The sequence below is a fragment of the Leptosomus discolor genome, chromosome 1, assembly GCF_034619465.1.
Source record: "Leptosomus discolor isolate bLepDis1 chromosome 1, bLepDis1.hap2, whole genome shotgun sequence".
Taxonomy (NCBI): Eukaryota; Metazoa; Chordata; class Aves; order Leptosomiformes; family Leptosomidae; genus Leptosomus; species Leptosomus discolor.
In genome coordinates, this window is record NC_141391.1 from 97,420,629 (window position 1) to 97,438,322 (window position 17,694).

Sequence of the window (17,694 nt, forward strand, 5' to 3'; positions counted from 1 at the left end):
GCTTTGTCTAAAACCGATGAAACAATCGGTCCTTTAAACAAAGGGGAAATAGGAGAAGTCACTGCAGCAGAGAAGTTGGATTTCTTTTTAAAACATGTATATTTAGAACTGTAACGCTTACAATTTCATTAAACAATCTTAGTACAATGTGTTTAATCTAACAGTATATTACAGAACAATGTGAAAAATGATTTAATAGCAAACCATGGAAATGGAATTAATTATAATACCTGCAGTGTCAAAGTCACTAACTTGTTACCTTTTCCAGTCAAAGGATCCCAGCAGTCATTCACACTAAATGATGCTTTGGGTTTTATCCAGAATAACATGGTATGATTTCCACAGAGAAAGGGCATTCCTTCACAGAAAGAAGATGCATAACAAGAACATTTTCAGCTAGCAGGTCTACTTTATACATCTATTCAGACATACTGGTTTTTTAAAATAAAAATTAATTTTTAAAAAATGTTTAGACCCGTGCAGGGTCCCTATTAATTTTTCAACCTAATTGTGATTCTTTTTAGAAAGAGGGTTTGTTTGTTTTCTTCCCCTCTGTAATTTATCAGAACCTGAGTTTAGAAAAAAAAAAAAACAACAAAACAAAGAACGACAATGAACTTGTCTAATGAGCAGTTCCTCGCTTTCGCTTTACTGAGAAGTATTTGACATGGGGCAGTTTCCCTCCGTGGAGTCTGTTGACAACGCACCATTATAGATCTGCAAGTAGAAAAGGTCATTCTCACATTAAATGCACAAGTTTCAATATCAGAAGCAGGACATCAGAAGGAGTTGTAATTTTTCCAGTCACAGGTGGATTTGCAACATTCACAAAAATTACACCTTTTTTTTTTTTTTTTACATTTTTTGTATTTACATTTCAGATATAAATAATGAAATTCTTTAAGTTACATGTTTTAACTTTGCTTCACAATTATTCTACATCTGCAAGCTTTCCTATATCAAACCAACCTCTTTCTTCCATCGTGAATGCGGAAGTCTGGCCTCTATTCAGTAATAATTACACTAAGCCTTTATGATGAAAGGTTGACTGTTCAAGTATCACATTATGCTGAAATTTCTGCCCCAATTTAAAAATGGAGGCAGCAAACCAAGCCACTTAGAAATGGTAATAAAAGAAATTAATCTGGGAACTCAATAAGCCAAATAATTTATTATTAAATTCTATCAATATCTTTCTTTGGTAAGAACTATGCCAGAGGATGACCCAACCCCCACCCCCACAAAAAAAAAAATCATAAAATATGTGACATCACAGTGTCTACTCTGTGAAGGAGAAAGCCTCAAAAAATTAAGGAATTTTGTTCAGTTATGATTGTTTATAGCAGTAGCTCCTCCATGCATCTAAGTATGCAAATGATGGAAGTTTAATATAAAATTGCAATGGAAGGAATTAACAATGATAAAACAAAACCAAACAGAAAAGCAACTGTTACACCGCTGAATGTGCTGTTGTATGCTTCGTTGCGTTTCTGGCACGTGTGGAAAAGCCTGTAAATTATTACATAAAAACCCAAGATTTGGATAATTATATCATCCAACTCTAACTTCTAAAACGTGTAGGAAGCATGAAACAAATCTCTCAGCTGCCAGACAGAACTAAAGAAGTGGTCCAAGTATTTGGATTTTTTTTGTTGTTGTTGCCCTGTGTTGTGATGCAGGATGTGACTGAAGGGAGAAAACCCGATAGCCGACACAAAACATACTAAAGTGGCAACATAAACTAGCTGACACAAGCTCCACTGTACATTTAAATTGATACAATTGTCTGGTGCTTCCATGGCCAGTACATGTTGAGTGCCATAGTTCTCCTTAGAGTTAGAATGTTACAACAAAGACTAATCAGGTCATAATCCTTTAAAGTGCTTTCGTATCCAGTTTCTAACGGGTTTTGTTTTTCTTGTTTTCATACCGAGTTGTCACGTGATGTTGACTTCCAGAACATGGTCGTCCTTGCTGGGAATGACAAGTATTTGCATACCCGTGCTGCAGTTGAAGACTTGACCAGCTGAAAAGGATTGCAGGCGGGGCATTGGCAAACCTTTGTGTTCCCCACTAGCTGCAGAATGCAAGCTACCTCTGCTCCTTATGCTGCTGCTGTCAGCTTGATCATCCACATTCTTGTCCACAGATAGGTTATCGTTTTCAATCCAGCTATCTATTAAAAAAAACACCAACAAACAACACAGTTTTATTCTATGGAGTGATTAAACAACTTAAAAAATATTTCAGAGGTCAGACAGACAGTCAACTTACCACATGTTAACTAGTTACTGATCATCTCTGCTGAGGTAACAGTCTTTTGGCCAGCAGCAGAGGTAACAGAGTGAATTATATTGGTTTCTAAGCAAAATTTAAGTAACATTACCTCAACATTTGTTACAGGCTAGAAGGGTGCACGCTGGCAGTTCCCAGAACTCTGCTGACAAACATTAAGTTGCTTGTATGAGTGAATTCTCACTACAGCGCTGGGACTACTCAACAGCACAGATAAATAGTCTAGGTGGCTGTGGTTGTTTAAATCCTTCATCTAATCTGGTTTAGATGCCACAAATTTTCAGCAGTTCTTTTATTTCGTACTTAATCCTTTCAAAAACTGGGAAAAAATTTCAAAGCTACTGAAGACACAGTACATGTGCAGTTTACAGACAACGAAGCCACAGGATTAGAGGGTTATCAAATATTTTTCACTTAATTCTAAATCCAGTGACAACTTATTTGCACAATAATCTTTAAAGGAAACAGAACAAAACAATGCATTTATTATTCCTCCTCACAGATTAAGGCTGCAACCCGAATTCAAAGTTCCTGTTAGAGCAACGTTTTAAAAGTTTCAAGTCAGAACTGTGAGTGAAGGTAAGTAACAGACACCTATGAGTACTTGGTCAATACACCTCCTCGCCTTGCTTTTCTCTTTACACAAGAACACAGGAGAAGCAGAACCATTTCTGTAAGCAGCCATGTAGTCAAGATAGCTTTACCAGCATCAAGTTGCATGGAGTGAGCAGAATGGTGAGGGAGGTATTTAAACAATCTGACATCAGGAAAAGGTAGATATCCAGCAAACAGTGGCATCACTTCCATGTGGACTTTGTGAGTCGCTTGAGCTGCTACAGGCATAGATATCACTCCAGAACTTTTTCCACAGACTGCCCAGTTACTACTGTTGTCAACAACTGCAAGAATAAAAAGTAAACACTATAAAGATCTTTTCTGAAAAATGAAGAACCTTCAGTATAGTTTTAGAGCACTTTTAAAAATCAGTATTTTAGCAACATCTAAAAGCCATCACCTTTTGGGTGTGAAGAGCTGTGCAAGGCAAGAGAACAGCCCTACGCAAAAGGGACCATAGTTGGGGCCTCAAGCAAGTATCTATCCAGTCTGAACAGCATTTACATTCCACTTGAAGACAGATTAACGAGGAGAAAATAAAATATTCTCAGTCTAGCAAAACAAAAACTGCTTTATTGAGCAATACGAGAATATACACTCACAATACAAGAATATATGCCAAAGTCTGGCAGATGTCATTATCAAGACAAAACTACTGGGGAATTTTGTCAACATGCTTAAGAAAAATATTCTTACCTTCATACATAAGTTTTGTTGTGCAATACCCATCTGATTCTGTTAATGCTTCATCTCTGTCAACCTCCGAGAGGTCAACGAGTCGGGTGATTGACACCTCTAAAGAGCAGAGCGACCCTGTTTTACAATACTCTGCCCCCAGTGGTGGAAAAATTTCAGTTTTCACATGATACAATGTCTGTCAGGAAGAAAACAGTGCTGTTATCAAGAAAAAAGGGGAGTTTTACTTGTGTTTAAACTGAACTGGACAATTGATGCAGTACAAACATAACTTCACACTTAACACCCACATACTATTAGATCTTTTTAATGCAAGATTCAGTTATAAGTAATGTTCACTTCATTATCTTGCTCAGTTTGAGAAACTAATCAAGCCAAATTTGATTCAATCTATTTTTGACACCAGCAGCAAGCATACCATTTTTCCCTCCGCTTTTTCCCTTCTGTGCTTTAACTCGGCCTTTCAATGCTCCTAAATGGACACCCATCTTCTTACTATTTCAGCCAACTTTTATTAGTTTCTTGGCTCCTTATTTTCCAGACACATCACTCAAATTCTGAGTAATACAGGAGAACTATTTCATTGCTCTTACCATAACAGTCCTCAGAATAATGGTGCCCACATTATCAAAGAGCTAATATTTAATTGCAACAGAATTAAATTTCTACTAAAACCCCCCACTGTTTAATACAGGTAGTTCGCTTTAAAAACTCCAGAAAGATCTGTCACAGGTGCCAACAAATGCTAGTTACATGCCAGTAGGTAAAAAACTACCTAAATATTGCTCAATGCCAGTTTGTAAGCAGGTAGAAAACATAGCAACACTGAAAGCAGACAAAAGGATTTAACCAAATGACAGTCTTGTCATGCTGATACTTTTTACCCAAGCATCAAAAAGGGTAACATGAGACTGAGTTTAGAGATGAGATTAAATAATGTTGACAGAATTCCTTTAATAGGAAGTTATATCTAGTTTATAAGCTTCCTAGCTGATCAAAGGAATAAAAAGGTTGTCCATAAAGGAAAGAAGAAACATTTAAGATAATGGCCTAGAAAACCCTAAATATTTAATTAGAGGAGCTCATCTCAAGCACTACAATAACTAATTCAAATGCTTTCAATAGCAACGATTTTTTGGAAGTTGCAATTTGCTTTGGCGAGCAGAGCCTTAAACCATCAGGGAAAAAGCAGATCAGTAATCTAAGGACAGTCTCCATGGCACAAGCCCAGGAAGGTGAACACACAGAAAAAAATTAAACAAGATCAAAGATGCTTGTGCAAGTGTTCTGTGGTGTGTCCCCTACCATGCCAGTGGCAAGTATGATTCTACCATATCATACCAGGCTTCAGTGCTATCATTGAATGAACTGGCTTTCCAAGGATTCTAAGTAGATATCAATCTCACTATGTAAACAGAAGTTTTCTAATGTATTTCTTGGCTTTCCATATATTAGGAAACCATATTCAGTTAACATACGCTGTACTTAGAAGAGTACTTACAAAAAAATTTTCCACTTGGAATTCATAAGTGAACGGCTTCAGGGTTAGAGACTGTTCTTCAGAGGTAGCTGGACAAAAGCTGACTGAAAACAGGCACTGCAAGGAGAGAGGAAGCTCTTTTGTCCACTTCAATTCCCATACAAAGAATATTGATTGCTTACTGTATATGACCTGAAAGAGAATGTTTATAGTATTAGCTCCTTCCTTCCTCTGAGAAAGAAGTGGAAATGCACATACATATGGTTGTCTGTTCTGGCATTAATATAGTTCATAAAAATAAATTACTTGTTTAGTGTTAAATAAATCATTAGGGGAATATGCAACCAAAATAACTAATGGGGGGGGTTGTTGGTTTGTTTTCTTTTTGGTGTTTTGTTTTTAAATGCGTATCTAATTAAAAGGATGGTTACCTTTCACTGCCAGAATCAATGTTTCAAAAGGGAACACTTCACAATCAAGTACGTGTGCACGTATTTTATTCAAAAGTCAAATTTAATAAAAATATTAATAGTTTGTATATACTTTCAAGTACATGTGAAAATATTTTATTCAAAAGTCAAATTTAATAAAGATATTCATAATGTTTGTAAATACTTTTCCTAGGCACCAAGAATGACAAATTTAATATCACGTTCAGACAAAGCTGAAAGAAACTTCAAGGGGACTGTTTGCAACTTAACGAGTCTGCAGCTCTATTTAATTGGAAAACAGTTTCCACCTGCTCTTTTTCCAAAAACCTAATGACAAACTGCAGCTATAAGATAAACAAGTTAAAAGTTAACAGTGGTATTAGTGATACTACATTTGTATAGCTGTTGTTCAATCAGGTATGTAGTGCTTTGCATGAGGCAAATGGACAAGTCTGAAAACCCAACTAATCATCTTCACAAGTTTTAGAATTTAATCTGAGATCTACGAGTGTAATTGCCTTCTAAAGCACCTTTAAGAATCAAAGCTACTCAGAAGACTACAAAAGGTCTGACCTAACATCAGCTATCAGCCTTACTTACTACAAAATCTGCATGCAGAAGTGCTAAGAATTTCACTAACAAGAACTTTCATCTAGCTGTCCTGCCAACGAGCTCATAAACCACCAACTGAACCTTTACCTGTTGAGCTTCAGGGTTCAGAGGTACCAGCTGCAAATCTGTACAGTCAGCAGAATTTTTTAGGCTGTTGTCCGAAAGCTGGAAACAGAGTTCTGACAAGTTCTGTACACAAACCTGCACATATTTCCTGAAAAACAGGACAGTTTGTTCAACAAAAGTTCAATAGTTACATTGAAAGAATACACAGCCATAAAATTGTTTTCAAAGCGCACAGCTTAAGCAAAAACAGAATGGCAGGTATATTTGTTTCTTTCAATTTTTTCCTCAATACTTATGAGTCTGTAGAAACTAGGCTGTAAAACATCCTCTTTCATATTAAACGAAAACAAATAACTACACAGACATAGGCTAGCTTAGTTTATCTTGTGGTCTTACTTCGAAACCACAAATTTGTTGTATTGTTATGAAAGAACACTAGAGGAAATAGACAAGCTTCCAGCGGGAAGCTGTGTAAGATAAAAAAAGCCCAATTTAAAAGAAAAGGCTGCTATAAATATTACTTATGAAACTCCAGCTCCATATTTTGTAAGAAGAAAAAAACCCAATAAATACTTAATGAGTACATTACCGTTTGCCAGCCGACAATAAGGAATGCTTGGCATGAAAAGGTATGCAGAACGTTAATGCAATAATAGTGGAGTAAATCGACCAAGGACAATCAATGGTTACCTAAAGGAAAAAGGGAACAAAGTTCTTATTTGTAATGGTCTTTGCCATAATGATTTTGCTTTTCTTCTAATTTCTAAGCAAAACTTTTACCAGAAGTGTCTATACCTAATGCATCCAGAAGGGGAAGAATAAGAAAAAAATTCTAAAAAAAAAAAAATCAGCATGTCAAAAACCAATCTGAGAAAATACTAGGGTTTTGTTTTCCTGTGAGCAGCATACAAAACCTCAAAGAAGCTTTTCCTGTGGAACCTGACATAACCCGTTCTGAACACTAGAAATAAAGGAAGGGAAACAGAAGAAAGAAAAGATAAAAGGCCACTGACAATACCAATAGCATCTTAATACAGTAACCTGGTAAAAGGTCAATATCAAATAAATTGCTATAAGATCTATTACTAAAATGTCTTTATAATACTTTAATATGTTAAATACAAGCTCAAGATATTTTTTAAAAATTATTTAATGTATATTTGTTTCAACTTGAAGCAGCACACTTAACTGAAGAATTTCTCCTGAAGTGAATGCTGCCATTCTTCCAACTACAACGCATATGTATTTAACAACATATTTTTAAATGCAGAGGGAAAAACCCAAAATCTTTTGTCACATCACACTTTAGCAATGCTAGTCTATAGCTATTGCTTTTTACACGACTCTTCACATACAAGGATACACGGCAGCACACTTAGTCAATTTTAACAAGCAGTAACACTGAAAGGTGATGGTTTCAGGACCACTTTGCTGTCAGCTGAAGAACTCCTTTCCATACTACTTATTTTACTCACCCTTCATAATGAAAATCAAGAAGAAAAGTTACCTCCAACTAAATACTGTGACAGCTTGAAACACTACAGTGTTAAATACCTCAACACAGCATACAGATTCTTTGCAAGTGGAAGAGATACTTTTCCCATGAGTCAGGCAGGAGAATTTAAAGACCACCATGCCACCTTTGACAAAGACAGGGAGTATCCTTCATCCTATATAAACTGCGAGGGTTAGGACATTAAAACGCAGATTACTAGCCAGTGGAACAGCTGGCAATATAGTAAATACAGTGTATATTTCTGCTTTTATTTATGTTTTCCTTACATTTATAACATTTGCTATGATTTTTGCATGTACATCTCTTAAGGGAAAATCAGTTCAATGCAAGGAGCTCCCCCGCCAACTTCCCCATCACCACCACTTCTATTTTGTGAAGTGAATGCCCCTGTGATCAAATAGATTTCGTAATAAAAACGTTAAATTACATCTTACTTTTTGGTCAACGGTAGCCATGCAGTTGTCCTGTTTCTGCTTCTCTTTGTTTTTTCTGTGAACTTCTTTATTCGTAGTGTTTTCTTTCTCCACTGCAGATTCCGTGGCTGATGGCAAATACATGACTTCTAGTTCAAATTCAATCACATGATATGCAGGAGCTACTGGCAAACTGATGCTTGTGATCTTTTCAGAGGACTGAATCCTCAATGACGATTCTGAGATCTTTTCTATAGTTGTGTACAATGCGGAAAAAAGTAGTTTTAAAACACGTTCATCCCTTCCCAAGTTTTGTTTTAATCTGTAAGTAAGTAATGAAACTAGCCTAAAAAGCTAAGTGTCATAGAAAAATACATGGTGCCATAACCATTTCCTAGCAAGACCTCCATGTCTGCAAAACCAGCAAGGAGAAACCATAGATAACCTCTTCAAACAAGCTATAATCCTCACATCTTAAATACCACTGCTGTTCACAGCTTCCCAATAGTAACGCTCTATCCTTCTTACACTGCAGGAAGGTAACCACCACATTCCATGTGGTAGTCCCTTCCAATGTTCAAGAAAGAACTAAGAGGACAATTTGATAACAAGCTTGAAACTAGCTAAACAGCTATTTTAGCCCATCATATGACACCTGTTCAAGTTTTTACAACATCCTGCACCTCCTTAGTCTCATAATTTCACTTCAAGCAACTTACAACTTACTGACCACACATGCATCAGTATCCCTGGTCACCATTCACCCTCTATCTTTAAAATACTACACGTGGGGTGCCTCTGTATAGTCTATTTTAATCTTAATATTATCAAGTCTGTTAAGACAGTTCTTTACCATTTATGTAGAAGTTACATTTTTGTGTGAGCAACTGAGGGGACTATGCAGTACTCATGCTCAGAAAAAAAAAAAAAAGGAACTAGGATGTCATCTGTTTAAACGAAACACCAGCCAAAGGAAATGCTCCATTTACACAGAACACTATGTAAAAACCTACAACTACTTCACAATAAAAATGGTCTAGTCAAAATAGAGCCCACCTAGTTAAAAAAAAAAAAAAAAAAAAAAAAAAAAAAAAATCACCATGATTCTCTTGGAAATCACACCAGATTCTCACCCCAGCAGCAGTTTCACCATGCCTACTGAATTTCACCAATGAAAGTAAAAGTTGCCCAGCTATGTTTGTCGAAAAGTTCATACTACTACTATGAGGGTTAAAGTTTAAGACCTTCCTTGCACTGAAGTACTCAGTTGCAAGTCCCTAGAATTGTTCTTAATAATGACTATTGAAAAAGACAGCATCAGTGTTCTTAATACTGTTAAGTACAGGTTTACCTCAGGGTTACTGAATATTCAGCCATTTAAAGATTATCAATTTTTACTTCATTACTTACCTCTGGTGTTGGAATAGATCACTGCCTTGCTCTCCGGATGGTACAGAATAGGCATGGCATCCGCGTTACTGAGCTGCAAAGTATCGCCATTCTTCATGGCGTAGTGACCAGTAGTCACTGTGAATTTCACCTTCTGGGGAATGCCAGCCAAAAGGCTATCTGAAGAAGAAAGTAGAAATTGTTAACGTACTCATCGGTAGATGGTAAAAATGCATTGCTAAGGCTTGTTAGCAAGCAGTATTCCCAGAGGATTTGTGACATGTTAGGGTGACTTAAGTGTGGGGGGGTTTTGGTGTTGTGCAACACATTAAACCTAGTTCAGATACATCGGTGTGGAGAAACCAATTGTTGCAATTTGAGTGACCAAAACCCATTGTTTCTTGGATAGCTTAGACTAGCTGGCTACTGTGTAGCTGTGGCAGCACAGAATTCAGTGAATACAATAATTCCAATTCAGTGAATTACAATAATCCCAAAGAATTCACTCACTAAGTTTTTTGTTAAGTTCTCCAGGTTGTAGACAGCTTTATATTTTTGCACCTAAAATGCCAGTCATTCCCACACACTGTATTTACATAATCAAGAGGATAACAAGAATGCCAGTATGCACACAGACTCTCAAATATCTGAATCACAACCACCAATTTCATAGTGGCAGCTAATTCCATTAATGCCCAATATGCCTGTCCTTCCTTTGCCACACACTGCAACCCCTGTAACTGGAACGACAGCACAAAATGCATATTAACACCTCAACTGCCTCAATAAATAGCCTGAAAACAAAGCCACTATTAAAATGTTAATAAACTCTACAAGTAATGCTCAGCTGTCCATGAAACCAATGGATGTATTCAGTATTAAATTTTAATAACTTTATACTATCACCTCAAGCAGAGAATCCCAGTTCTTACACATTTCTTGTAAATACCAAAGGGACTGCAGTGTCACAGAACTAACGAATAAGGAGCTCAGTCAATTACAAATTTTAAATATTCACTTCTAATCAGGGTGGCAGCTCAAATCATACCTGATATTTAAGTGACATGTTCAAATTCATGTTCAAAAGTGACACTACCTGTTTCAGAGCCAAACACTGGAATGACTTGTTGAAAACTAGCCATCATTGACAGAGCTTACTTTACTGATAATTTGAAAAGTGAGAATTTTTTAGATTCAAAATTAGGAGTAACACAAAAAAAATCCAAGCAATACTCAAGCCAGAAAATGCTTTATCTAGTCCCACGAGAGTACAATAGAAATCATCAAAACAGCTTCGGCATAGCAACTGTACCTACCAGTCATCGGTTCCACTTTTAGCTGGGGCTCCTGAGAATATACATCATACTGCACAATTGGGTAAATATGAAGAAGGACAAACTGTACTTTTCCCACTGAAGTGCACAGTTGCCTGAGTGTGTACGTCCCAGGTTCTTTGGCCTTTGAAGAAAACATTTTAATGGATTTTTGAATCTAGGAAATACTTCTAGAACAAACCCTCTACTACAGAACAGCATGTTTTCAGCTCATTTTTATCAGATACTTTGCATTTGTAAATTAAAATGACAGATTTGCTCTCTGAGTAAGTGACAAGATTTTTAAAGAAGCACCTTCCGCCCCATTAAAAGAGAAGCTCTAGAATGCTGGCTGGTTCAAGAAAAAACATCATAAGTAACAAGTACCAATAATCAGAATAACTAATATAGTAGCTATGCTGTCAAATAGTTGTTTTGGGGTGCTTTTTGTCTTGTTTGTGGGTTGGGTGTGTCGTCCCCCCCCAGGTGTCACATACATTAAAATATAATCATATTTATTAAGTATTGAAATGATATTTAGCAAGCAGTGAAGTGCTTATTTGGCTAACATTCCTAAAATCCTACATTTATATAAGGCGCAGCTTTCAGCTCAAGCTATCGATTTCATACACTCCCTACCCCCTGTGTGAATGCTTACAAAAAAGTAATACATACATATTTAATTTCAAACTCTTCCCTTACCCTGAATAATGGGATTCTGCATGTTTTTTGATAACATTATAAAAAGCAAATCTGTAACATCTGTTAGTATATTTATTCTTGATTCTATTTGCTCTTAGCTACTACTGCTAGGAAATGGGAAATGTTTACTTTTTCCATGTTCCATTTTAGCAAGTGCAAAACATAAATATTGATGCTGGGTGTAAATAAATCTAAAGAATAAGATCAGAAGTTATGGAGAAAAGCTGTAACAACATAACAATCAAAGCTCACACAGTTATTTACTGAGTTAAGTCCTGATTGAAACTCAGTATTATGCATTTTGACATTAAAGTCACTAAATTTTATTCCTTGAATACTTAATAAACAGAAAAGTATGAGTAAAATCTTTCATAATACCTACATACTTTAAACCTCAACATGGGATGGGAATATTGGTCTGAAGAATTTGGATAATGCTTTTTGATCTCTCTTAAAGCTTGAAAAAACCCCACACTGGAAGACTGCTATCAGCATAAACAATGCTAATCATCAGCCTAAGATTTACAGAAAGAATCAAACTCCATCTGCCATCTCAGAAGCACAGTCACTCCTCTTTCTGCAAAAGCAGTGCAATTAAGCATTACTGTAGGAAAATTTAGAAAACAACTTGTCAGCTGTTTCTATCCTCTGGACAGCTATATAATCCAGTAGAAGTGACACAGTATACTACTACAATGTTAATGGATTTTTAGCAAGTATTTTGTAAACACCGCAGCTCAAATCTAGAGAAGCTTTCATCATGTTATCCAGTAATACAATGTTAAAATTATAACATATTCGGATTTTCCCTTTAAGGACAGGTAAGTCATGCTTTGAACAACTGTATAAAGAGAAGAAGGATTCACACTGAGCAGTCTTCCCATGCAAAGTTCTTTCAAGAAAGAAAGGTTGGGAAAACAGGAAAGTTATAAACATAAGGCTGTACATCCTCCAACAGCCATCAGAAGCACGCAGAACAGGCAAATTTAAAGCAGAACTATATCTAGCTTTCCATCCACATCTATTCTTCCATGGTTTCAGATCTTCCTGATCCCAGTAAGCCAAAATGCTTGCTCAGAACAGTCTCTATCAACTTTCTTCTAGTAAGGCCCCTTCACCTGAAATCCAGCTCAGCACACATTAATTTATGTACTCTATTTATTTTCCAGAAAACTACATTTGCAGCCACCAAGACCTCTGACATCTCCAGATCCCATTAACTTGTCCCAATCCTTTGAAAGAATGAGAAACCTAAAAAATTAGGTCAATAGGTAGTTCAAATGACATTATTGCTATTTCACACTGTATCAGCAGGGACCTGAACTCAGCTTCCATCTTGAGATACCTGCTATCCACACAGGTTCCACAATGTACGTGTGCAAATGTACTGAGCACACCTATCCAGTGCTTTCTGCCTCGGTGCTGGAGGAATGGAATGGTAGAGTATGTAAAGCCCACAGAAAGCTTCACTCTAAACAAAGTTCTATGACAAGACAGAAATTAACAATGCGGGGGAAAGTTAAAGTCTTAGGTGTGAGGCAGCTAAAATATACTAAGAATGATAAAGAAACCTCCTGGCCGGTTCTGTGTAGCTATCAATTTTTAGTCATCAAAAGCAGATATGTAGATCCTTATTTCAAAATTAGTTTAAGAAAGGAACCAAAGCTAATTTAAACCAATTAGAAAACGGCAAAGCCAGCAGGCATATACACCATATGTGACTGCAAAACACTCACTTTCTTCATAGCATCTATATAATGCTCAGAAAATGAAGCAGCTAGGAAAAAACACCTGTTACATTCCTCATTGTGCCACCCCATCTCTTGTTAACCATTCAGATGCTGCTCTGAATTTTTCAGCACTTTCTCACTCAAATTTTCCCTACTCTAATCTTCACTACTGTAGCACTGAACCACTAAATGCTTCCCTACGAAGGATTACAAAGGTGGGGCGGGACATACAAAACATTTAAAGAAACCCAAAGAACAGAACAACATGATAATTGAGGCCAGAAGTTCCTACTCCTGGAATGCCAAACAGATGATCAAGTCTCACTTTTGAAGATGCTTGGCATTTCACCTCCTAGGACTAAGTCGGTAGGTAAATGCCTTTCCCCATTTCATTAAAACAAGCAGACAAACCACAGATTGGCAAAGTACAAGTCCACACAATGAGTGGCAGTTAAAAAAAACAAACAAACAAACAAACAAAAAAAAAAAAAAACCCACAACAACAAAAAAAAACCCCAACCCCCCAAAAAAACCCCTACCACCACAACCAACCAACCTACAGGACTGGTACTCAAGGCCTGCTGATTTCCAGTTACTATGCAACTAGTAGTAATGCAATGTAAACAGAAGTGATGAGCACTACGCTTTTTAAATATTTCAGCACTTACTGGGAGTATTTAAGCTTGCTGGGGGAAGAACAGGAGGAAAAAAAAGGATTACTCCAGTTATTAAGCTGACTTAAGAGTGCATGTGCAAGTCAGGAATTGAGGGAGTTTCATATACGACAGTATATGGCAGAAGCAGGACTAATCCATTTTCTGAGGGTGGCATTTAGATGGTGACACTATTTTCACAGGTGTTTACTCATGCAAATTTAGTCTTCCTGTAGCTGAGAAACCTTATGTTCTTGTCTTCTCATTCCTTGTGCGATTAAGATGAGTAACGGGGGCAATTGTAATTCTGACATCTTCTAAATTCAAATATTTGAAGCTGAGCTTAACTTTGTCATATTTCTTCCAGGTAGGTTTACTGCATCAACCAAACGAAAAAATATTCTGCCACCCTCCACAGTGAAGAACAGGCTATCAACCAAATTTAGCCACACAGTCACTTACTAAAGGCTAGAAAATGCATTCCCATCAAAACTTTTAAACGTTATTCTCAATGAGCTCAACAGCAAAGGCAGACTTCATGAGCAGTACATTATCTTGCAAATGCAAGATAATTAGTTTAGTTTTTGGCATCAATAGTCAAGATGTTTAAAATAAGTTTTGGAAGGCTGACTGAAATGATTGCAAATAGGAAAGTCACCTGTACCTTTTGCCACAAACACAACACCCTTCTTTCAAGGGAAATTAAAGTCTAGAACAAGAAAAAGCAGGCCACAAGGCGAATGGCATCACCCAAGCTGTAACAGGAAGCAATACAGGTACCACTTGCCAACACTACGCTCTTCCTCAGCCAGCGCTTTCAGTTCTTCTTTCATGAGTGCTACATTCACTCAACTATAAAAACATACCTGAGTATTGAATGTTATTTTATTGACCCCTGGTTCCAGTATTAAGTTGTTGCACTTCAACACATGAGCCCCGTCTTCTAAAGTCACCCCCGAGGGCATATCCAGCGAGCTGCTGCTCTCTTGCCTTCGTAGTAGCATGTGCACATTTTTGCAGATAATTCCTGCAGTGTTCAAAGAGTTATCTGAGGGACTCCGTTCGTACATTTCGTATAGCTCCAGTGCTGGCAAGTTGTTTCTTGACAAAGGGAAGCCTGAAACTTCATTTGGAAAGCTGATAACACCATTGGACGTTTTGTGCTTAGTGAGCCACTCAGCTGTTTTCCTGTAACTATTTTTTTCAACGCTGAAGTGAACATGGATGGCAATCTGATCCACTTGGACAGGGATGGGCATTTGGCTCAGCAAAGTCAACTCAATAGACAACTTTCCACCCACATGGACAACGGCATTTGGAGGGTCAAAATGCAGAGTTTTCAACTGTGCAAAGGAGTGCATAGGCAATATAACCTTTTGACCTGGAAAGATAAAAACAGGATTTTGTTCTTCTCCACTGCTGCTGGAGATCAGCAAATCTTTTCTCTTAAAAATTTAATCCTTAGAATTAAATGAATCAACAACTTTTCACAATGAATCCTTTCACAACAAATCAATACTTTGCTATTTTAGTTTTATCTTGCATAGAAATAAGACTTAAAGATGCTGAGATTTGTTTTCTAACAGTTACATCTAATACAATTTTAGTAAGCAGGCTATTAAAGACAACTAAACTAAGAGATAGCGTCTAAGCACAAGTTTAACGTTTCACTACTACATAAAGTGTTCTAGACTAACACAGTAACAAAAAGTGACAAACTTCCCAGAGTACATAAATTAAGAGCAAGTACAAGTTTAAGAAACTAATAATTGGACTGGTGCGTTGAGCCATCAGCTTTACCATGCAAGGGGGTTTCATTCTCTTGTCTAGATTCCAAAAACTAACACCGAGGCAGTACTGAAACTTCATTGAGAAGCAAATCTAAAATAACATATTACTTATGGTACATCCATTCATCAAGAAAAACTTCTGCATAAAAATGAACAGTCTTCAGATCTGCAGGAATTACTCTGTATCCAAGGACAAGGTATTACTGAAGCAGCAGGAAGAATAGAGAAGAGGTAGGATGGTCAAAACAATAAGCTGCAAGTGGATGGGAACAGATATAACATCAAAAGAAGTATCATCACAGAGCTGCCATCTCTATGCCAGCAATGTAGAGACAAAGATAAGTTAGCAATTAAAAAAAAAAAAACCACCAAAACAACGCAAGATAAATTATGAGCTGCCAAAGCAGAGAAACAGAATAAATGAAGGAAAACAAAGATTATCCAGTATTCAGGATGAAAATGTTAATGAGCCTTTCATCTTTGATTCATCTATCTTTTATTATTGCAGAAGTTTTAAAAACATTTTGGAGATGACACGAAAAGAACCATGTTGGTTCAGAAGTTATATGCAAGGTAACAAAAATAATCAGAAAAAGCCTTCCAATCTGCTTTGAGGGAAAGATCAGAGTAGAGCAACTTAAGTTTTAAGAACCAAACTTACCTTGGTTCTCTGCTTGCTGATTGGCAAAATCTAGTATTTCTTGGCAAAAGCTTTTGCGTTCATCTTCCGTTAAGTGGTCGTCACCAGCTAAAAGGCTGCTTGTTTGAAGATAACTTAAAAAGTTAAGGAAACATGAAGTAGAAGTCTGCAACATTCAGAAATTCAACTGAAAATGACACAATTCCAAGTACTGCTTTTCTAATCTTTTAATATCAGACTTGCTTTTATCATCACCACGCTCTTCCATTAGAAAAGAAGCAATGGAAGATTTACTATCACCTGAGAATATTGCAGAATCTCTGCTTTTTGCAGACCTACTAAAATAAGATCCACTATTAACCTGTGCAATATTCCCCCATCTAAAAAGATCAGCAAGCACAGAAAATTATTTGTCAATAGATAAATACAGCACGCAAGTTAAGAAGCCAGTACGTTGCATTATGCTGCCCAACATTTAGAATTAAATAACTTGAGTGTTTGATTATATGCCAGCTTATGTGGCTGAGAATCTGCCAGCTGTTACAGCACCACTTGCCATAGCTAAGTCATAAGACATTCTTTACACTTTCGAGTGCTGGGGATACAAATGCTCATTTAAGTATTTAGCTAAGACTGCAGTATTACTGGCTCAGATTCTTTAAGAGCATTTGCACTGAAGCAGAAAAATTTAAGAGCATTTAAAACCTATGTAAGAATTTTCAAAGGAGGCAGACATTTACAATATCTAAGTCTAGTTCTAAAAAACCCCAACCAAACAAAAAAAAAAAAAAAAAAGAACAAAACCCAAAATACACTACAAATTTTAATGTAGCTCAACCGATTTTCAGCTACAGTAAGATTCCTAGTACTGTCACTTAAAGACTAAAATATGAGCTGCTTAGGCAAAGAAAAAAAACCACAAAGACTTCCAACAATTTTTTAAAAAGCTAGAAGGACCATTAAAAAAAAAAAAAAAAAAAAAAAGCTGTCTTTCCTTGCAATTTCCACAAGAACTGTCCTGCAGAAAGTACTCTGTTCAGCTAACCAGCCCATTTTGGAACACCTAGAGGAATTCCACTTATAACTATGGCACCAATGAAAGCAGCACCCTTCCCCCAAAACACCAAAAAATAATAAAAATGTGCTGGTTTGCTATAGTACATAATATCCTGCATGCAGCACGACAGTTCAGATTTGAACCAAGTCTCTTAATTTAACTACCAAATTTAGGCAACAACATATGAGGGTAAAATGAAAAGCAGAATTGAAATTGGGCTGTTTCTAATGCCAAAGCAAATATGAAACACCCAAGGCCAGTCAGCAGACTTTTCCCCACACCCCCCACCTCATATC

General features: G+C 36.7%; 1 protein-coding gene across 1 annotated transcript in view; it reads right to left on the reverse strand.

Annotated features, from left to right (window-relative positions):
• Positions 1-80: 80 nt before the first annotated feature.
• TRAPPC10 (trafficking protein particle complex subunit 10) overlaps positions 81-17,694 on the reverse strand; it is a 45,520-nt gene continuing 27,906 nt past the window's right edge. Inside the window, exons 13-23 of the mRNA XM_086473963.1 lie at positions 16,363-16,475; positions 14,778-15,292; positions 10,830-10,971; positions 9,535-9,693; positions 8,146-8,375; positions 6,785-6,885; positions 6,217-6,343; positions 5,108-5,278; positions 3,607-3,784; positions 3,000-3,194; positions 81-2,176 (exon numbers count right to left, since the gene is read on the reverse strand). Of these exons, the coding sequence (XP_086330089.1) occupies positions 1,938-2,176; positions 3,000-3,194; positions 3,607-3,784; positions 5,108-5,278; positions 6,217-6,343; positions 6,785-6,885; positions 8,146-8,375; positions 9,535-9,693; positions 10,830-10,971; positions 14,778-15,292; positions 16,363-16,475 (2,170 nt within the window). The 3' untranslated portion in view covers positions 81-1,937. The remainder of the gene's footprint in view (positions 2,177-2,999; positions 3,195-3,606; positions 3,785-5,107; positions 5,279-6,216; positions 6,344-6,784; positions 6,886-8,145; positions 8,376-9,534; positions 9,694-10,829; positions 10,972-14,777; positions 15,293-16,362; positions 16,476-17,694) is intronic.